We start from the raw sequence: 22,701 nt of genomic DNA, 5'->3' as shown, positions 1-22,701 counted from the left end.
TGAAACCTGGATTTCCAAAAGTCCTGGGCACTGTCACAGAAACCCAAAAATAGTGATTAAGGTGTTTTCCAGGTATATATTTGAAGTGGATATATCCAAGCACATGTCCCTGCCTTATAACCATAAAATCAGGCATTTATAAAAAGTGTCCACGTTTAAAGAATTTCACATGTATTACCTTAGTAATGCTTACAACAGCCCTGTAAGATAAATCAGTAGGATGAATCCCACATTGCAGATGGGGAGGCTGAGAGGATGTAGCTAGTTTAAGGCCACTGAGGCAGATGAAATCTCAACAGGGGACTTTGCGATTGACAGTTTAGTCACCCGGTTATAGTCATCCCCATTACGCAGGGACAAGGCCCTTTGGAAACCTTTCCATGAAATCAAATTACAGATAATTAGTGTTTGAAATTTAAGGCAAATCAAACCACCTTTTAAAATATATGTTATTTATTTATTTATTTATTTATTAAAAAGGGGCTACAGAAGGGAAAAGGGGAAATAAAGAAAAATGAATAGTTGAATACTTTACAAATAATGACAGTTGGAGATATCAGTGATATATAATATCTGAGATACATATTTCAATTATAAAACGTATTCCAATTATTCAAAGATATTTCCTCTCTCAATTTTAATAAGACTTTAATAATTGCAACTACATCAACAAAAATTTTAAGGGCTATATTCGTTATCTTAAAATTGAAAATTCATCCATCTTCGGATATTGGATATTAAACACTGGAATTTAACTATACCATGGTATTGTATTACTTCTTAAATGATTTTAAAATATTAACATACACTATAATTACTATAATTAAACTATAGTCAGAGATAACGAACAAAATACTTCAGGAATATTTCAAAGAAGTAAATAAACTAGGTATGGATCATTAGTCAATATATGTAACTGCACCAAAAACCGAATGCTAGTAATTTCATCGGGACCACACAGCGTAGCATTCGAACAAGAATAAAAGAACACGAAAGACACTGCAGACTTGGCCAACCTGAAAAATCAGCAGTGGCTGAACATAACCTAACTCAAACAGGACACAGTATTTTGTTCCAAGACACTGAAAGGTTGGACAACACTTTCAATTACCATGTCAGATTACACAAGGAAGCCATTGAAATTCACAAACAGAATCTCAACAGGAAAGAAGAGAGTTTAAAAAATAATAGGACATGGCTTCCTGTCCTGAAAAACACAAAAGGCTTTGCATCAGACAATAGCACTACAGATAAGATTAGAATTTCAACAACCTCCTCAGGAAGCAGGAAACCGCCTCAGGAAACAAAAGAACCTCCTCAGGAAAGCTCCTCCATTAGCATGTTCATAGCCTGGGGAACTCCTACAAGACAATGACTCAGCCCGACCCACCTTCCAGAGTAGATATAAATTTACTGCCTACCATTTTCTTCTCACCTTGACACAGAGAGTACTCCATCTTTCTGTGTTTATACCTCTGAGGATGCCAGTCACAATTACTGGCGAAGCGTCAGGTCCTACAATGCCAAGACCACGGCCACACATCCCGGAAAATCTACAGCAACTAATGAACTCCGGCCGTGAAAGCCTTCGACAACATATAGTAGTAATTTGTGTTCCCTATCTTCAACCTTTACCTGTAATTAACATAATAAACTTCCCAATTCTTCTCAAATCCCTTGAACCGTCTTCTATTTATATAGTTGATTTAGTTGCCAATACTACTCTGGCTGCAGTTAACATACATCTAAAAAAGGTACATTTAATTTCAGTATGCTTGTAGAATCAAAATGGCGAATGATTTATCAGAACGAAGAGAAAAAGACTGGGGCTGTGATGCAATTTGTAATCCAGAGTTCATAATATTCAAACGTTTGTAATATTCTCTTCTACACCCCCCACCCACCGAGATTTGAAGGTTATAATATTAATTAGCACTAATCACAGAACTATTATTCTTTCCCCCCTTTAACAAAACTTAACAGATTCCCAGAAAGGGGGGTGGGGGTTTATAGTCCATCACAGCCTTATCTTTCTTGTTATTTCTCAGTGTCCTTGTAATAACAAAATAAGAGTAAAGGTTTTTTAAAGCACAGTGTGCTAGCAAGAGGGATAACACAAAGAGAAGGCACCCTTATTTGGCAATTACGCCAATCTTAACTCACTGCCAGGGTTCCCTGTAATATGCTCTAGGCTGCGCTAGTGCACAGATTTCTGGACCTCAGCGCAGGGATTTTCATCCCAGCGCAGGTCAATGCTCCCTCTAAGCTGTGGCGTCTTATGTGCAAAAATTCTACTTTGTGAGCTACTGGCACTACAGTTCTGAGCAAGCGATTTGGCTACTGCATAACTTAGTTTGCTCTGGAGCCATCCTTCCTGAGCGAAGACAAAAATGTGTGAGCCGGAGGCTGAAAAACTGTGAGCTAGCTCACACTAACTCAGCTTAGAGGGAACACTAGTGCAGGTCCAAGGAGTGGAGCTTAGAGCAGGCACTTAGAGGGCAGTCTCTTTAAGCGCCTGCTCCAAGCTGGCCTGGTAGCGGAGCTGGGCCCAGGCCACACTCCAATGCCGGTGGGGCTAGCGGCCCCTCGAGGCGGGGGGGGGGCTTAGTAGCAGTTTAAGAACATAAGATGGGCCAGTGGCCCATCCAATCCAACACTGTGTCCCACAGTGGCCAAAACCCAGGTGCCATCGGAGTTCCACCAGCAGTGCCAGAACTCCAGAAGCCATCCGATTGTTGCATCCCCCCCCAGTTTAAAGACCAACCAGATTTGTAGGGTATAAGCTTCTGTGACTCTCTTAAGCTTATTATCTCCAGCAAATCTTATCCAGGTGTTGACGAACTTTAATCCTACTGCAGACCAACAGGGCTACTCTCTGAAAACATTTTTTTTTTTAAATAAACCAGGCAATCCACATGGTGGAACGAAATAATCCTGGCTTTCCTCGCAAGGTTGCTGGAGGGGTCACTCTGAAAACGCAAGTGAACTTAAATGAGCTGCATCAAGGCTAAGTTTTAATTTACAGTATCAGTATCAACAAAAGTGACTGCACTGATATTTTCACAGAGTGTGTGTCTGTTGGTCTGGAATAGAAGAGCTAGATTCAAGTCCATGAGCACCTCAGAAACCCACAGAATTACTGGGGTCTAAGAATTCAACGACCTCGCCACGGTAATCCATGCAACTGTCACCTCCAGGATAGATTACTGTAACTCGCTCTATGTGGGCCTACCCTTGAGACTGACCCGGAAGCTCCAACTGGTCCAGAATGCACCTGCAGGGGTCCTTACAGGGACCCCTAGATGGCACACATTCAACCTGTGCTGCATAAGCTGCACTGGCTTCCGGTGAACCACCCGATCAATTTCAAGGTGCTGTTTTTGGCCTTTAAGGCCCTTAGCAGGCAGGGACCCACACACCTTAGGGACTGCCTCTCTCAGTCAGTATGCCCCAAGAAGAGCGTTACACTCGGGAATTAAGAACCCTCTGTTAGTCCCCAGCCTGAGCGAAATCTGGCTGTCCTCAGCCAGGGCCTGGTGGAACTCTCTGCTGGAAAACATCCGTGCCCCGCGGGATTTTTTTACCTTTCCACGGGGCGTGTAAGGCAGAGATGTTCCGCCAGGCATTTGGTTGAGGACAGCGACGGGGCAGCATGCAGTCTGGCAATCTCATAGCCTCAATTCTCCGCAAGCCTCCCTTCCCCACGGAGTCTTGTGAAATCTGAAATTTTCTCACCATCTTCTACTGAATTGAATCTTGTTGATACGTGCACTGTATATTTTACTGTGGGTTTTAACTTTTAGTCATTTCTTGTATGTTCCTTTCTGTTGTAAGCAGAGGTCATTTCCTGCAGGAGCGCACAAGAGCGGAGCTCTGGCAGTAAGGAGCCCAGGGGGAGGGCACATGCAACAAGCCCCGCCCCCTGCTCCCAGCAGCCCTCAGTCAGAGCAAGAAGAAGCCAGGTAAGTTGCAGAGCCCCCCCACCCACCCAAAACAGTCCAGTGGCACCTTTAAGACCAAGTTTTATTCAGGTACAAGCTCTCCCTCCTCTGCCAGGACAGATCTGCACGTCCCATTCCCCCCCCCCCCAATAGCTAACAATCCAAAACAGTCCAGTGGAGCCCGAGCGCTGGGCGTTGCCTTCTGACACACTTCCGGTGATGCCAGGGGTGTGTGGCATATGCAAATGAGTTATGCTAATGAGCTCCTGCGCCTCTTTTTCTACGAAATAACCCCTGGTTGTAAGCCACACCCTGAGCAGTGTTCCCTCTAAGCTGAGTTAGTGTGAGCTAGCTCACCATTTTTTAGCCTCCGGTTCACACATTTTTGTCTTAGCTCAGGAAGGATGGCTCCAAAGGAAACTCTTTAATGCAGTAGCCAAATTGCTCGCTCACAACTTTAATGCCAGTGGCTCACAAAGTCGAATTTTTGCTCACAAGACTCCACAGCTTAAAGGGAACATTGACCCTGAGCCCTGCTCGCAGTCTAAAAATTTAATCAGATACATTTTAAAAATACCCTTCGTCATCCTCAGCTACCCAGATCTTACAGCAGGCAGTGGGATTTGTGCTTTGACTTTCTGCTTGGGATGGAAGAGGGTACGTACTCTAGGTCGTTTTTAATGTGCTCCCCCCCCCCCCCCCCCGCAAGTGGTGTTTACTGTGTGCTCATTTGTTTCTGTTTGAGGGAGCTAGAGAATATAGAGTATTTCACTTTCAAGAAAAATGATAATAGTATGGTAAATATAGTTTGTAGGTTTGTAAACTGAATTTAAAAATATAGAATATTAAGGAGGCTCGCTGACAGCGTTTATGCAAGTAGCACTTTTGGCTCATGGAGTAGAATTCCGGCTCACGAGAATCCACAGCTTAGAGGGAATACTGCACTGTCCCAATGGAATCCGGCCGTCTTACATCTGTTACACAGTCCCAGAGATGGTTACCTGTCGAAGTGCCTCGTCTTGAAGGGGAAGGAGAGAGATTAATCTTGTTCTCTCCCACCAGCATCTAAACACCCTCAAAGAGTTAAGATCCAGGAGCTCTGTATAAGAGCTCCTATTCGGGAAGCCATATTCCTCAAAGTCCCATCTTTTTGATCAAGGTTTCTACGAAGCCAGAAACTTGACATCATTTAAGAAGAAACCCATATTTCAATGGGTCATTCTCCTCCAGGGTGAAGGCTGATGTTCCAGTATAAAAGGATTCTCCGGAGACTTCTACGATAACAGCATTGTGGTCACCGCTTTTCGATTCCTGAGTTAAAAGGGGAAAAAGACACTGATTAAGCAGGAGAAAGAGATTAATAACTGATCGATCATAATAGGTTTACTGTGGCAAAAACTTTGACAAGCAACGGCCAGCTACGCAAGGTATGTGTGTGATGAACCTGCTGCCCAGCAAAAACATTCTCACCAAGATAGAAGACCGGCAGCTCAGCTCGCCCGGCTTTGGAAACATGGCTCTTCATCAACAGAAGATCAAGCAGCTGAAGGCCTTGGTTGCAGGATCCTGGTAGGTTTGAAGGAGCGTGACGATAGAACAGTGAAGGAAGCCCTCCGTGCTCTTGGGAATCTCCTCAGCCGCCACCAGGGAAGAGTGTACCCCGGTTCCAGCTACATTTGCATTGCTGAGCAGATCCAGCCTCTGCTGACAGATGGGCGGGATCTAGTGCGCGCTGCTGCCATTGGTCCGTTTGGAAAGCTCCTCCTCAAACTCGGGCGCAGGCATAAGTCCATGATGCAAGAGCACATCCTCTTCCACGTGGCCCCTTTCCTACTTCGTCTCCAAAAAGCCAGTCTTGGAGAATTGTGAGTGGACCTTGCCACGTCGCCACGACATCTCGGGATGGAAACTTCTGAAGATCGAGGCCCTGGCCCATTATGGCAGCCGGGAAGCTGAGACAGATCTGCAAGCGCCTGGTTCGGCAGTATTCAGTATGAGGCAGTTTCGGCCGAGTGCCGAAGAATAGATTCTTTTGAACTATGGTGCTGGAGAAGACTCTTGAGAGTCCCTTGGACTGCAAGAAGATCAAATCAGTCAGTCCTAAAAGAAATCAACCCTGACTGCTCCCTGGAAGGCCAGATAATGAAACTGAAGCTCAAATACTTTGGCCACCAAATGAGAAGGGAGCACTCACTGGAGAAGACCCTGATGCTGGGAAAGATTGAAGGTCAAAGAAGACGGGGACGGCAAAGGATGAGATGGTTGGACAGTGTCACGGATGCAACGAACGTGAAGTTGAGCAAACTTCAGAGGACGGCGGAAGACAGGAGGGCCTGGCGTGATCTGGTCCATGGGGTCGCGAAGAGTCGGACTCGACTGTGCGACTGAACAACAACAATGCTGTCAAGTCGGAGTAGCACTGACCTTTGGTCCATCAAGGTCAGTATCGTCTATTCAGATTGGCAGCGGCTCTCCGGTAGAGGCCTTTCACATCACCTCCTACCTGGTCCTTTCGAGCAGAAGATACTGAACTTGGCACCTTCTGCATACTGAGCCATGGTCCCTCCCACCTTAGACCAATTTGCATCAGCCCGGAGCTGACCTCGGCGCTGAAGCTGGGTCTTCCTGCCTGCTGCACCCAAGGGGCTCTGAGCGGCTTCACGCCTCATCGTCTCCTCCACCACGACACAAGCAAATGGACAGAGACGGTTCCTGCTCACTTGCGGACGCCGAGAGGCCTGAGCTGGACGCTCAAACAGCCCTCAAAACAAAACCATCCACTAGTCCGTCAGTTTCACTGACGCGAGGGCAAAACTTTTCTACACGGTCCCAGCTTACCTTCACCGCTTTTCCAGTGAACAAGGAACCAGTTGTGCTGCTTCTGAAAGTCCTGGTCTGGCCCAGCTGGATGAGCCCTTTATGGTATTGCAAGGCAATGCGAGCCGTCACGCCTGACCCAGTAGGGCTTCGGTCGACCTGGTTCAGAAAGAGAGAAGCTGCCGGGTTTCAGCATTCTGTGTAACGCAGAAGTCCCAACCACTGACAATCGGTATTTCACGCGCAGCCGATGGATCGCTCCACCACTCAATAATGCTAGAATGGGTTCACTTTCTGACACAGCATTGGGCCTTGCTACAGGAGAACAACTCATTTAGTCAAACGAAAAGAGTTTTGCCTAGAGGAGCAGAGATACGCGTGTTTTGAACTGCGGACCTCCTCACCGGGAGAGAACCCTTATGAAATAGACAGGGGTGGTTCAGGAAAAGATGCTTAGTTTCCTGCAGGCACGTGAATGTTTTGCACAGCTCTTCATCTCACGGCACAAAGAACATCCCTGACGGGAAGTTTCACAATTTTACCCATAACTCCTTCTTTGAAAAATAATAATTTGGAAGGAATTCGGAAGGTCTTTCCCGCATATTCCATAAGGACCCCATCATTTAGGCTTCCAGAAAACCCTGTTGGTAATCCCTATCACTGCTACTATTATAAAAAACACAACTGCTATCAGCAGCTGCCTATGCATGTACTGGGAGGGGGGGATCCGAACCTTAGTTTGCTGCCATTGAAGGCCTCCAACTGCCTCCACCCAAGGGAGGGAGGATTACAAGCTCTCCAATTTCCTAACAAGAATCGTCCTCTGTGTCACGATTCTAGTACTTGTCACAATTATTTTTAGTTCAGTGGCACCTTGAAAATCAACCAAGGCCCCAGTCACACGGGCAGGAAAATCCGTGTGGGGGGGGAAGCGTGGCTGTTTGCCCCGGAGCAAAATAACGCGCGATTGCACGATCAGATGTTCCGTCGAGGTCCCGTGTTTAGGGGGGAAGTGCCAATCACACGACCATCCTGCAGCGCGGCAAAGAAGCGGCGCGGCGCGATCACACCAGCATATGGGATAGATTTTTTTTAACTGACATTTGTGCATACGCATGACTGAGCAATCGTATCTGCACATCCAAAGGTGGGTGGTGGGGGAGGTGGGCCCCCTCGTCACAGCCGCTCTAACTGCCTGCGCGACAGTGGCCTTAGCGACCCTCCAGAGGTGGCAAGCCTGGCCGCAGTGGGAGGGGGCCTCTTTGTGCGCATGCACCGTTGGGCGCTTGTGTGCATCCTGTGGAGACTTGGGGGGGGGGAACCTGTTCGTGACGGGACATGGGCGGGCGCCGGATGCCACGGGATTCCACCGGAAACGCGATCAGGCGCCCTCCCTCGGAGGTACTAGTTTTTTACCCCGCATCTTTGCCGGGAAGCCTCGGGTTCGGCACAGGAGCTCTACGCTTCCCAGATGTGGTGGTGTGATCGTGCCTGGAAAATCCACCTATCTTCCGTCTCTGTAGCGTGGCTAATGTTCCGTGTGACCGCAGCCAAAGTTTTGTTCAAGCTATAAGCTTTTCTGTGCATGCACACTTCCTTCAGGTACCTTGAGTAAAACTTTGTTGGTCTTAAAAGGTGCCACCGGACTCAAACTCTGATCTGCTGCTTCAAACCAACATGGCTACTCTCCTGAATCTATTGTCATAATTCTGTACTGGTGATTTTTGGTGCCCGAGACTAGAAAGGTAGACTATAAAAACAAAGAGCAGGGGAACCCAAAATGCCCCCTGCTCTTTTTGTTGCATCTGTCTCCCTTCTTCCGGACCTGTGCTTCTCAAAGGGAAGGGGGAATCTCTGCTCAAGAAAATTTGGTAAGAGAGAACTTGATTTTGCATCCAAAGTACACACGTGGGTCTCCAGAACTACCTTTTCCCCCTTGGTACAGCAACTGCGGTGGCTCAAGTGGTTAAGACGCTGAACTGCAGGCTGTAGAAGGTCAGTAGTTCAGCAGTTCGAGACCCGGGTTGCTGCATGACGGAGTGAGCTCCCATCTCTGGCCCCAGCTCCTGCCAACCTAGCAGTTCGAAAGCAAGACATTGCAAGTAGATAAATAGGTAGTGCTTCGGTGGGAAGGTAACAGCGTTCCGTGCGCCTCGGTGTTTAGTCATGCCGGCCACATGACCCCGGAAACGTCTTCGGACAGCGCTGGCTCTTCAGCTTTGAAACAGAGATGAGCACCGCAACCCTAGAGTCGGACTCGACTGGCTTTCGAGCAAGGGAACCTTTACCTTTACTTTACAGCAACTGGTCCCTGAGATCCCTCTCCCCCAGACAATCTGGGCTTAGCTTGTCAACTCTGTACAGCTCTTTTCCTTTCTATAGTTCCTGGGTCAACTAGTTGCCGCACTCCTGATTGAATCCAATAGTGGCAGCGAGGCTTCAGTGATTATCTTAGTAACAAAGAGAATTACATTTTTTTAAAAAATATATGAACTAGGGAACCAAACTTCCTGGGTGAAATGCCTTCTCCTTTCCCCCCCTTCTTAGTAGCCCTACTGACAATGTGCACGTACACACCTGAAGCTGCCTTTCTCCTGAATCAGACCCAGGGTCCCATCAAGGTCAGCTTTGTTTTCTCCGACTGGCAGCAGCTCTCTCCAGGGTCTCAGGCAGAAGTCTTTCCCATCATCTGCTACTCGGTTCTTTTAGCTGGAGATGCCGGGAACTGAACCCGGGACCTTCCGCATGCCAAGCAGAGGCTCTTCCACCGAGCCATGGCCCCACCCCACTGTTATTATCCAGGGACCCCTACAGCAAAGCACCAACAGAACTTCTCTCGCACCGTTTGAAATGGAACATGCTGTCCTACCTGTGCGTCTGCAAACACACAGATGTTGCTTGTCGGCTCATCGCTAAAGGCGTCCTTGCCATCGGTCAGTATAGTCCCATAAAGGAAGCTCACATCTTTAATGTGAGGATGGCAGACAGTGTACTAGAGAGAGAGAGAGAAATTACACTCTTGATTTAAAAAACATAACTAGACACGTGCAACGATATATGCCACTATGGTAAATTCCCTTCATCATAGATCGGCACAATTACAACACCACGATGCACTGAATAAAAGAGGGACTGAATTTACACTGACGCAGAATAGTCACTGATTGGCATCACTGAATAAAACTACCCGTCTTGAAGCGGGCCAGATACAAGACCACGCAACACTTTTTTGTTTGCTTCAAACCTCCAACTTACAGATCAGAGATTTGCTTCGTAATTCTCTGTCTTTGCTTATAAAGTGTCCCATCAAGGTCTGCTTACAACAGAGGATAGACAAATAAAAACAAAGAACTCCTTCACAGGCTTTCTACTTCACTGACATGGACAAGGCCGTGCCGCTTGCCAGCTCCCCAACATTCTGTCCCGAGTTCAATCACCTTGTCGCAGGGCAGCCAGGCAATTGAGGCCTTGCGAGGTCCAACTCAACACCACTTAAGCCTGGAAGTGAACAGACAGGCCAGTGCCAGAGTTCTGGTGTCCTTTGTGCTTAGCAATCCCCCCTCCCCCAATCAGGAAGCTGGGAGAGGAGGCAATTCAGCTGCAGAGATATCATTTCGGCCAATCTTTGAGAGTTTCCTTGGTTTCTCTCCTGTTCCTCTCTGGCGTCCATTATCAGTTCCCCACCCAGAGTAGCTCCGAAGCACCAAAGTGCATGAGAAGCAAGCGACTTTGTTCCCTATTACCACTTTCTGATGTTATCGGTTGATTTAAAGGCATCAAAAAACAATCAGCTATCCACAAAATACACATTTTGATATATAACAAGTGATACACGGTGACCCGGTCAACTTCATTAGCAGATAGGTATGCCTGAGATCAATCTGTATAATTCTGTGGCCCTGTGAACAGCTAACTGCAGTCACTTGCCTCCAGAGGATCTGGCAGGTAAACATTTAAAAAAGTGGATTAAGCCACAAAATATGCTAAATTATGGACAAGACAATCAATAATTTAAAGGACTAGGCACTTGTAGGCTTTTATGAAAAGCTACACATCTTGATTAGATTACACAGTATGGGGAAGTCTGATGTTACCTGGGCCTTCACTGCTTCGGTTACTGCAGATGCTGCGTCTACAAGATCCCTCAGCTTTGAAGAACACACGTCTAGGCCCAGCTTTTCAGCGCTGAGAAATGCATAAAAAGCGCCACCGTATGCGATATCAACCACCACTTTCCCATAGCCGGGAACGTCTACCGTTAGATCTGAGAATCAAGCAAAAGACAGAACCGCAAAGTTGTTTCGTGCGTTACCACCTCATGTTACTTGCACTTGATTTGCTTCAGGGTTGGCTCTGATAGCCACTCAGTGGATGTGCTTCTCCTTATGGTGGAGGTAATGACACTTTGCAAGCCACTCTGGGAACTAAGAAAGGGAGCAAATGACTAAATGCCCCTGTGATGACCTCCTTATTCTGGAGGTCTGGTTTCACTTTAAAAGTGTTCTTTATTTTCTTTTACTGGGTATATATGGCTGCCATCAGGAAATTTTAAGGATTTCCAAACCTTTATGCTTTTACTGTTGCTCTTTTGAATTTGGTAGACCGAGTTCAAGGCTTACAGGGATCTATGTGGTCCTGGGAAGTATTTCATTCAGAGCTGGTATAAACTTGGATGAAAGAGGATTTATTGAAATAACTATTAAATAAGAGGGTTGCACAATGTAACTAGTATAAATGTAACTAATGTATAAATGATGAACAATTGCTTTGGTATCACACAATCTTATCCCTCACTGACAGGGATCTTTCAGGTAACTTTGTAACACTTGTTTAACTCAAGGTCATATATGTTCACTGTTTCTCTCCAGTTTATCAGGACATACAGCCTTTCCTATAACTTGTCTTCAATTAAACTTTCATTTACTTTTTCCTATACACTCAGCTTTCCTTCTGTTTCTCACTGAGCTACCTCAGCTGTCCGCTTATAACTGCTTCCCCAAGAACTGCGTGTCTAACTCAACTGTCAACTTGTAACTCCAACTCCAGACTGACGCACAAAACCTCCACCCAGATTCACTTCCAAAACCCCTCTCCCTCTCTGTCAACCACCAATCATACCACACTTGCATCTCTCAACCACTCTAGTCTACCTACCACAGCCATGCAACCAAACTTTTAAAGAGACACACACAAAAGAAAACAAGGAATCATTACAGCCCCCCCCCCAAACACACACAAAATGACCTTTCTTAGGTATCGCCAGCACATTTCACTAAGAACATTGGGCACCAGTGGGCTGGAGACCTGAGAAAAGTCACAGGCTGAAGCATTTGCTGTACCCCAAACAACTCAGATTCTTTTCACGCAACACAAATTGGACCTAACCTAAGCATACCCTTAAGGCCTCAGGCCACAGGGCTAATAGCAGTTTGGGGAGGGCACAGTTTACACCACGAAAAAGGCAGGAGGGAAATTATTCAAATCCTCCACCCCAAGTGCCGCTTCCCTGACCGAATCACTACACCGGTGTAGTTCCTCTGATGGTAAAAAAAAAATAACAAATCCTCACATCCTGTCTACTTTGGCTCAAGTGAAACTTAAGTTAAGTCACAAGCAGTGTTCCCTCTAAGCTGAGTTAGTGCGAGCTAGCTCACAGTTTTTTAGCCTCCGGCTCACACACTTTTGCCTTAGCTCAGGAAGGATGGCTCCAGAGCAAACTAATTTATGCAGGAGCCAAATTGCTCACTCACAACTTTAATGCCAGTAGCTCACAAGGTAGAATTTCTGCTCACAGGACTCCACAGCTTAGAGGGAACATGGGTCACCAGTACCTTTTCCACCGGATTTAGTTATTAGTTGGACCAGGAACTGTTAAGGCAGATGAGTTTTGCTGTTTAAGGCACATGACATTCAGATAGAAGTTTCCTTCAAGATCTAACGATTCAGGCTGGGGCCTATAGTTTTGGCTTCCTTCTCATTTTTGTCTTCAGAAGACACTGAAGGATGACCTAAAACAGCGGGTCAGCATGATATAGTGACCAGCATGCAGTGCCAGTCCTTCCTGCAGCCCGGCCCGAGGAGACGCCACCCTCCCAAGACTTCAGAATTCTGAACACAACCTGTTTGGTTCAGATGAAAGTCTACGCGCATCTAACGCAACGCATAACTCACTAGGCCAGTTGGGAGAGCTGCTGTAGCACAGAGAGGCATTCCTTCCAAGATGCAGAGTAACAGCCAGAGTAGCATTAATCAAATTTCATCAACCTAAGCGGGTCAGAAAGAGAAAAAGGAAGCTCACATCTCACCAGTTCGGATAACTCTCTGTTCTTCCTTGTGAGAAAGCAGACAGTAACAGTGTTATCAGCTGTATCCTAGGTTAACTGAAGGATGGTTTGCTTAGTAAGGATGCAGTTAAAGCTCTTCAACATGCACACGCCAGAAACAGCAAGAGAGGAAGCTCAGGCGGGATAAAAATTTAAGTCAGGGGTCCGCCAAGGGTTTTTAGATAGCGAGCAGACCCAGGCAGTGTTCCCTCTAAGCTGAGCTAGTGTGAACTAGCTCACAGTTTTTTAGCCTCCGGCTCACACGTTTTTGTCTTAGCTCAGGGAAGATGGCTCCAGAGCAAACTCATTGATGCAGTAGCCCAATCGCTCGCTCACAGCTTTAATGCCAGTAGCTCACAAAGTAGAATTGTTGCTCACGAGACTCCACAGCTTAGAGGGAACATTGGACCCAGGTGGTGCTTTTTTGCCCAGCAGGGCTTTGGATTGGCCATTGGAGACCTGATTTTTAAGAAGTTGCTTCTAGCAGCAGCTGTCACCACAGCACAAGGACCTTACCGCAGTGACTGCGCGTATGCAATTAAATATCTCTAAACAAGAGGCATCCTGTTAAATCGGGGCTTCAGCCTGAGATGACATTTTGTGGCTTGCTGTGCCCATTCTGTGGGTGGCTCCATTTTAAAGTTGTGCCCACCACTCTGGGTCAGAATGCCAGAGGTGCCCGTAGGCTCAAAAATGTTGGGGGCCTCTGGGTTGTGTTGAGCACTGGCAGTAAAACAAAAAACAGTAAAGGTACGTTAACACCCGACAGAAGGAATGGCTCACAAACACTCAGGGCTGTTGATGGGATTGCAACAAAAGCTGAAATCTGAAGCTCCAGCGGAAGCCTTCATAAACCTGATAGGATTTGCTTCTTGCACGCTTAGGATTTCATGGCAGTGTGATACATACGTCAGAAAAATTAGGCTAGGAAAGAGTACGAAGAGAGAAAAGTTAGAACATAAAGATATGGGGTGCAGAGATGCTTTAGGCAAGTGGTGTCGAATATGTGGCCCGGGGGTCGGATAAGGCCCACGCAGGGCTTCTGTCAGGCCCGCAGTGGAACTGGCTGTCTTCTGCTTCTTCCAGTTCTGCTGCTGCTGCGTCATCGTAGGTTTGCAGCTTACAGATACACACCTGAACAGCACACTCAAGATTGCAACAGCATCAGACATTTTTATGCAATAATTCAGAGCAAGAGGTGTCAGTTATCAGACGCTGTTAAATAAGCAAAATATTGCATGAGCGCTGATGTTTTGAGCATGTTTTTATTTTAAGTTAAAAAAAAAACCCTTTTGTGTTTGTGTCCTTTATAAAGTTTATCTCTCCGGTACCTGGCATTACATTTCATGACACACATGGCCCCGGCCCAACAAGGTCTCATTTATGTCAGATCCGGCCCTCGTAACAAATGAGTTCGACACCCCTGCTTTAGACTTTGCCACAAATAATCACAGAGACAAGACCACATCTGTAACAAGTCATTCAGACAAATGTACAGCAAAGGAAACTAGTGAGTTATGGCCAGAGCTGTAATGGAGGAGGAGGAGGAGGAGATTGGATTTATACCCCGCCCTTCACTACCCAAAGGTGTCTCAGAGCGGCTTACAAACTCCTTTCCCTCCCCCTCCCCACAACAGACACCCTGTGAGGTAGGTGGGGCTGAGAGAGCTCTGACAGGAACTGCTCTTTTTCAAGAACACCTCTGACAGAACTATGGCTTGCCCAAGGTCATCCAGCAGCTGCAAGTGGAGGAGTGAGAATCAAACCCGGTTCTCCCAGATTAGAGTCTACGCACTTAACCACTACACCAAACTGGGTGGTTTATACACAGCAGTGAAGGTAGTAGGCACTCAAACTGTGGAAATAACCAAAGAAAGCCTGGCATCCAGTCATGTTCAGGAAACATCAGCAGGAGAAACGACAGTAGCTGCTAATATGCAGATGACACCATCAAACTTCCATGCTCTCCCCCCTCAACACTGCACAAGATGCCTAACAAAGTGTGCCAAGCAGGTCTCATGTGGGAAAGAAGTACTGCGTTATTACTGCTTAGCTTTTGGGGAAACCAACATAAAACAAATACTGTGCACACATGATTATAACATATAAATAATTTTATATTTTTTAAAAAATATTTTTACAATAATTTCTTCATATATAATTAATCATCTTAATCACAATTCATAATATATATCAAAATATCAAATATCATCTCCATAGAATCTCCAAAGATATTGTACAACCTTATAATTAATAATAGTCCTCCTCTGTTAAAAGTTTCAATAGGAAGGACTCCTTAAAGTCTCTTTATAACATGTGCTCTGTTTCCTCCAACCGTGTTATATATTATGAATTGTGAATTAAGATGATTAATTGTATATGAAGAAATTATTGTAAAATATTTTTCAAAAAATATAAAATTATTTATGATATAATCATCTGTGCACGGTATTTGTTGTATGTTGGTTTTCCTACTTACCGTGGGTCCTTGTTTGGTTTTGTGAATAGCTTTTGGGGAAAGCAAGAGCTACGGATGGCTCCAGGCCCACCCTTTTCTAACTTACTATCAGACATGGCCAATAGGAGAGCGAGCAGGAAACAAGACGGCAAGCCAAAACAGAAGGGGAATGGACTCACTCTCCATCATACGGTTGTTTCCAGCTTATTTACTTCATCTATATCACACCTTTTTTCCTTATGGGGACCTCTTTCCCCTCGCCTCTGTTTTATCCTCACAACCCTGTGAGGTGGGTTAGGCTGAGGGAAGGTGAGACTGGCCCAAGGTCACCCACCAAGCTTCCAAGGCAGAGTGGGGATTCAAACCCCAAATCCCAGCCCACCACACCACACCCAACTGTCGGGCTGTCTCCATTCACAGGAAGCAGCAGTCGAAACTGGAACTCACTGCTTGCAGCCTTGGGTGGAACAGCCCCTTCCAACATCACATTCCCGCCTTATTCCGTGCAGGCAGAAAACTAAATTCACAAGGAAAGTGGGAGTGGGGAATTAAACCCTTCTTCCCAGCCATACTAGTTTTCTATCTGCGAGGAGCTTCTTTACACTCAAAGAGCATCTACAGCTAGAATAAACCCTTATTCTAATTTAGAGCTTATTCAACTCTCTCATCCCCACGTTTTCCTCTTGCGGGTGTCCACCAGTTTTCCTGACCTTTGCCACTGCCTCAGAAGCCGACCTTGGGCAAGTAACACTTTCACAGTTGCCAATCTCCAGGTGGGGCCTGGAAACCTCCCAGAATTACAGCTGGTTTCCAGACTGCAGAGATCAGTTTACCCGGAGAAAACGGCTGGTTTGGAGTTCGATGACATTATAACCTGAAGGAATGAGCCTTGACTCAGGGAAGCTCCTACCCTACCACATATTTTGTTCATCTTTATTAAGTGCTACAGTCTGGATAGAAGCGTAAGCGCTAATCTGGGAGAACCGGGTTTGATTCCCCACTTCTCCACCTGCAGCTGCTGGGGTGACCTTGGGTCTGTCACAAGTTCTCCCAGAGCTGTTGTCTCATGGGAGCCTTCAAAAGAGCTCTCTCAGCCCCACCTACCTCACAGGGAGTCTGTTGTGGGGAGGGGAAGGTATTGTAAGCCACTCTGAGAATCGGGGAGTGAAGGGCAGGGTATAAATCCCGTCTCCTCCCCTTCCTCTTCTTCTCTGTCTTTTTATTATGCCCTGCTGAATCCCAGGCTCCACCTCCAAATCCCCAGGTCCTTCCAACTGAGAGTTGGTAACTGTTATGTACTGAGCCGAAGCCATTCCTCAAGCTGTTCTAGGAATGCGTTGAGCTTGCCACTTTAGAACAATCGATCGCCTGGATCAAACCAATAAATAAGTATTGTAATGTAAATAGCCTATCACTGGGAGTGGGTGTGTGTGCTGGGTGTGGTGTGTGCTGTCCTTGTAGTGTGCTGAAATCACTGACTAAACCAAAGCTGATCACTGCAATTTGTCTACAAGCCAGTATTTAACAGCACCCCTCTCAGCACCCCTTTCAGCTGAGAGAATTCAGCTAAGGATATTTTGTGGGAAAACTGTGTTCAGCAGTGTGTGGAAGCACTTAGTTCTTGCAGAGTCCTGGCTGATTGAGTGTGGGAGAGGAACGGGCATTGTTTGACTGGGATTGCCTGTAATTGAGAGGAAGTGGAAGGGGCATTGTTTTGCTTTTGCCTGTGACTGAGTGCCTGGGTGAATTTGAATAGAGGAATAGCTGCTGACTGACCTCTGCTGGGGGAGGCCTCTATTTAAGGAAGCACCTTGCCAGAGGCACGAGGGCTCTTTGCCTGTGGCTCTTAGACTAGGGGCTCTGTAAGAAGCCCAAAAAGAGCCAGAAAGACAAGGCCCTAGGCTCTTTGTCTTTCCCGTAAAATAATTTGACTTTGATAACAAAAACCACATAAATACCAAGGGTTTAAATTATATTTATTATTTATTTATTTTAAAAGAATTATGAAGCCAGAATGCCAGAAGGGGGTTGGGGGCTATCCAGTGTTTTGCACGGAGTGTCACATGTATGACTATCTGCCCACTGGGCAGAAGTCTTGGGTGTGTCCTCGGTGCAAGGAGCTCCTGGTTCTCAGGGAACGTGTGTGCTCCCTTGAGGCCAAGGTGGCTGACCTGGAGAAGCAGATACAGTCAGCTAGGCACACAGAAAAGACTCTCGGGGACTTGTTAGCTTCGTCCCACTCTGGATCTGGCAGCCCCGCTGCTGTCAGGGAGCATGAGGGTCTAGGGGAAACAGGGCACCATGCTGAGGATAAGGGGAATGTGCCCTCAGAAGGGACCTCTTCCCCAGCTGGTGAGCGGCTCTCCTTTTGCACCAAGGAACCATCCCTGAGCAGGGTGGGAGGGGGGCTCTTGGTAGTGGGTGATTCGATCCTTAGGCAGGTAGACAGCTGGGTGGCGAACCCGCGTACTGACCGTATGGTGACTTGCCTGCCTGGTGCGAAGGTAGCGGACATTACGCGTGTTTTAGATAGGCTGGTAGATAGTGCTGGGGAGGAGCCAGTGGTCGTGGTGCATGTCGGCACCAACGATGTGGGGAAATGCAGTCGTGAGGTCCTGGAGGAGAAATTTAGGATGCTGGGCAGGAAACTTAGGTCCAGGACCTCCAAGGTAGCCTTCTCAGAAGTGTTACCTGTTCCACGCGCAGGGCCGGAGAGACAGGCAGAGATCAGGAGTCTCAATGCGTGGATGAGACGATGGTGTAGGGGGGAAGGGTTCAGGTTTGTTAGGCACTGGGATACTTTTTGGAACAAGAGGGAGCTGTACAGGCGAGACGGTCTCCACTTGTCCCGAGAAGGAACCAGGCTGCTGGCACTTAAAATCAAAAAGGTGGCAGAGCAGCTTTTAAACTGAATATTGGGGGAAAGCCGACAGGAGATGAAAAGTCTCTGGTTCGGGTTGGCTCATCTGAGAGAGGTGAGGGGGTACCGGTTGCTTTTCTACAGGGAGGTGGATTGAAATTGTCCACAGAGGCCATGGCTGGTGACATGGACTGCCGGACAACGACTCGAGATAGCAAGAGGAAGGATGCAGGCTTAACTTGTAAGGGAAATTACAGCTGTTTCTATACAAATGCTAGAAGTGTCCGAGGTAAAATCGGGGAGTTGGAGTGCTTGGTGTCGGAGGGAAAAATAGACATTGTGGGTATTTCTGAAACTTGGTGGGATGAGGAAAATCAGTGGGACACAGTGATTCCCGGTTATATATTATATCGGAAGGATAGGGGGGGAAGGGTTGGAGGTGGGGTAGCTCTGTATGTCAGAGAGGGTATAAAGTCTAGAAAGATTGAGAGGCTAAGTGAATTGGATTCGCTTCTGGAAGTTCTATGGGTTGAAATAGGGGGGCCAAAAGGAAACTTAACACTGGGAGTTTGTTATCGCCCACCAGATCAAAAGATAGAGGAGGATTATAAAATGATGAATGCCTTAAAGATAGCAACTAGACAAAAACACTGTGTAATAATAGGTGATTTTAACTACCCACACATTGATTGGGTCAATATGTGTTCTAGCCGGGAAAAAGAGATTGAGTTTCTAGACACTCTAAATGACTGTGCTATGGAGCAGATGGTCACGGAACCTACCAGGGGAGAGGCGATCCTTGATTTGGTCCTAAGTAACACTCAAGACCTGGTGAGAGATGTAAAAGTGATTGCACCGCTTGGAAACAGTGATCATAATGTTGTTGAGTTCATCATTTGTACAAATAGAGAATTGGCCAAAAAGACTCACACAACCATTTTTAACTTTAAAAGGGGTAATTTCTCTGATATGAGGGGACACGTGGGGAGGAAACTGAAAGGAAAAGTAGAAAGGGTCAAAACAATTGGGGAAGCTTGGGATCTATTTAAAACTACGATCCTAGAAGCTCAAAAAATATATATTCCGCAGGTTAGGAAAGGCACAAACAGGTATAGGAAAAAGCCTGCATGGTTAACAAACAGAGTAATGGAGGCTGTAAAAAGTAAAAAGAATTCCTTTAAGCAGTGGAAAGCTAGTCACAGTGAGGCTGATAAAACGGAACACAGGCTATGGCAAATAAAATGCAAGTCTGAGGTCAGGCAGGCAAAAAGGGAATATGAGGAGCATATAGCAAAAAACGTAAAAACCAACAATAAAACTTTCTTCAAATACATTAGAAACAGGAAACCAGCCAGGGAGGCAGTGGGGCCCTTGGACGACCAAGGGGTAAAAGGAGTATTGAAGGATGATAGGGAAATGGCTGAGAAGCTAAATGCATTTTTTGCCTCCGTCTTCACTGTGGAAGATGAGAAGTGCTTGCCCACTCCAGAACCACTGATTTCAGGAGGGGTGTTGAAAGACCTGAGTCAGATTGAGGTGACGAGAGAGGAGGTCCTAAAACTGATAGACAACTTAAAAACTGAAAAATCACCAGGCCCAGATGGCATACATCCGAGAGTTCTGAAAGAACTCAAATGTGAACTTGTAGATCTCCTGACAAAGATATGTAATCTTTCCTTAAAATCTGCCTCCATTCCTGAGGATTGGAAGGTAGCTAATGTCACTCCCATCTTTAAAAAGGGTTCCAGAGGAGATCCGGGAAATTACAGGCCAGTCAGTCTGACGTCGATACCGGGTAAATTGGTGGAAACCATTATTAAGGAAAGAATTAGTAGGCACATAGATGAACAAAACCTATTGAGGCAGACTCAGCACGGTTTCTGTAAGGGAAGATCTTGTCTCACTAACCTGTTAGTGTTCTTTGAGGGGGTGAACAAACATGTGGACAAGGGGGATCCAATAGATATTATTTACCTTGACTTCCAGAAAGCTTTTGATAAAGTTCCTCATCAAAGGCTCCTAAGTAAGCTCAAAAATCATGGGATAGAAGGACAAGTCCTTTTATGGATCAAAAACTGGCTAGTTCATAGAAAACAGAGAGTGAGTGTAGGTGGGCAATTTTCTCAGTGGAGGGTGGTAAGCAGTGGGGTACCGCAGGGATCAGTACTTGGTCCACTGCTTTTTAACTTGTTCATTAATGATTTGGAGATGGGAGTAAGCAGTGAAGTGGCTAAATTTGCGGATGATACAAAGTTGTTCAGGGTGGTGAAAACCAGTGAGGATTGTGAGGCACTCCAAGGGGATCTGTCAAGGATGGGCGAGTGGGCGTCAACATGGCAAATGGGGTTCAATGTGGCCAAGTGCAAGGTGATGCACATTGGAGCCAAAAATCCTAAATATAAATACACATTGATGGGGTCTGAACTGGCAGAGACTGAGCAAGAGAGAGATCTTGGAGTTGTAGTGGATAACTCACTGAAAATGTCGAGACAGTGTGTGACTGCAATAAAGAAGGCCAATGCTATGCTGGGGATTATTAGGAAGGGTATTGAAAACAGATCAGCCAATATAATAATGCCCCTATATAAATCAATGGTGAGACCTCATTTGGAATACTGTGTGCAGTTCTGGGCACCACACCTTAAAAAGGATATTATACCACTGGTGGACCTCCTGATGGCACTGTTATTTCTGGCCACTGTGTGACACAGAGTGTTGGACTGGATGGGCCTTTGGCCTGATCCAACATTGGCATCTCTTATGTTCTTATCCCCCAGTCTCCCTCACAGGGGCTCTTAGGAAGGGGTCCAGCCCAGTCCCTACCAGTGTTCCCTCTAAGCTGAGCTAGTGTGAGCCAGCTCACAGTTTTTTTTAGCCTCCGGCTCGCACATTTTCGTCTTAGCTCGGGAAGGAGGGCTCCAGAGCAAACTAATTTATGCAGTAGCCAAATCACCTGCTCACAACTTTAATGCCAGGAGCTCACCAAGTAGAATTTTTGCTCGCAAAACTCCACAGCTTAGAGGGAGCATTGGTCCCTACCAGTGTTCCCTCTAAGTTGAGTTAGTGTGAGCCAGCTTACAGTTTTTTTAGCCTCCAGCTCGCACGTTTTCGCCTTAGCCCAGGAAGGACGGCTCCCCAGCAAACTAATATTGAGATATGTGTCTAGGTGATAAAGGTAGCAAGCAGTTACTAGATCAGTTTGATCTGTTTGACAGTCCTAGCTATCATGCTAGTGATTAAGTGATTACAGCCAAGTGTTACACTAGCAGGTGTTCTCTATCAGGCATTGTTAGAGTCGGTAATTAATTCACCTTGTTAGTGATTGGCTGGGTTTAGTATATTAGCTATCAGCTTGATAAACTGAGTGGGGACTTAGTCTCTCAAGCTCTCATGGTATGCTGTATGATAGACTATATATATATATATATATAGTCTATCATACAGTTTATATATATATATATAAACTTTCTATGCACCTTCATCACCAGTTGGTCTCCAGCTTCTTATGTACTACACCCAGTAACTAAATCATGCAGCGGCCACATCTCTGGCTCACCACTTTCAATGCCGGTCGATCGCAAAGTAGGATTTCTGCTCCCAGGACTCCACACGGGCGGAAGAGGGCGCCCTACCTGTGGCGTCGGCGAAGGCGGGCACGCTGTGGAAGCGGACGCGGCTGCCGCTGCGCTGCCCGTCCCAGGAGGCGAAGGCGACGACGGGCCCGCAGGGGCAGCGGATGGTGACCGGGACCTCCTCCTCCTCGGCGGCGGCGGGCGGAGGCCGGCGGAGGCCGTAGTCGAGGGCGAGGCGGGCCAGGCAGAGGACGGCGTGGCCGCACATGGAGCTGGCGCCCTCGTTGTGGACGAAGAGGGCTCCGGCGTCCTCCTCCTCCTCCTGGCCGCCGCGCACCAGCAGCGCCCCGTACATGTCGCGGTGCCCGCGGGGCTCGTGCATCAGCAGCCGCCGCAGGGCGTCCAGCTCGGGCGAGGTCAAGAGGCGGCGCCGCAGCGCCAGGAGCGGCAATTCGCCGCCGCCCGGAGGCTCCAGCCCGGGCAGGCCGCCCGGCAGCACCACCCGCAGCGGCTCCCCGCCCGCGTGCATCTCCACCGTGCGCACCACCGGGCCGCCCGGCGAGCGCGGGGGCAGCCAATCAGCGCCCGGCCCGCCGCCGCTCGCGGCCATGCTCGGGTGGCCAAGCTCCAGCTGGCTGTATAGCAAAAAGAGTGCTCCGAACTCCAGGCGGTGCCTGGAGATCTCCCGCTATCTCCAGGTGATAGAGATCAGTTCACCTGGGGGATAAAT

The 22,701-nt window shown here is 47.1% G+C and overlaps 1 protein-coding gene across 1 annotated transcript; it reads right to left on the bottom strand.

Annotated features, from left to right (window-relative positions):
• Positions 1–4,642: 4,642 nt before the first annotated feature.
• L3HYPDH (L-3-hydroxyproline dehydratase (trans-)) lies at positions 4,643–22,687 on the bottom strand. Its single transcript, XM_015423085.1, has 5 exons — positions 22,032–22,687; positions 10,853–11,022; positions 9,628–9,750; positions 6,780–6,917; positions 4,643–5,252 (listed from the first exon to the last, which is right to left on the bottom strand). Exons 1-5 carry the CDS (start codon positions 22,579–22,581, stop codon positions 5,127–5,129), a joined length of 1,107 nt encoding a protein of 368 aa, XP_015278571.1. The 5' UTR covers positions 22,582–22,687; the 3' UTR covers positions 4,643–5,126.
• Between the last annotated feature and the right edge of the window lie 14 nt (positions 22,688–22,701).

The sequence above is a fragment of the Gekko japonicus genome, unplaced genomic scaffold (genome assembly GCF_001447785.1).
Source record: "Gekko japonicus isolate JY-2015 unplaced genomic scaffold, Gekko_japonicus_V1.1 scaffold345, whole genome shotgun sequence".
NCBI classification, from domain to species: Eukaryota; Metazoa; Chordata; class Lepidosauria; order Squamata; family Gekkonidae; genus Gekko; species Gekko japonicus.
Note: the sequence above shows the minus strand (reverse complement) of the source record. Positions and strands in the feature narration are given on the sequence as shown.

Coding starts and splice junctions, on each gene's coding strand:
- L3HYPDH (XM_015423085.1), bottom strand. CDS start 22,581: ATGGCCGCGAGCGGCGGCGGGCCGGGCGCTGATTGGCTGCCCCCGCGC. Junction 11,023..22,031: donor CGCCTTCGCCGACGCCACAG/GTAGGGCGCCCT, acceptor CTTGATTCTCAG/ATCTAACGGTAGACGTTCCC. Junction 6,918..9,627: donor GTGTGTTTGCAGACGCACAG/GTAGGACAGCAT, acceptor TTTCTGAACCAG/GTCGACCGAAGCCCTACTGG.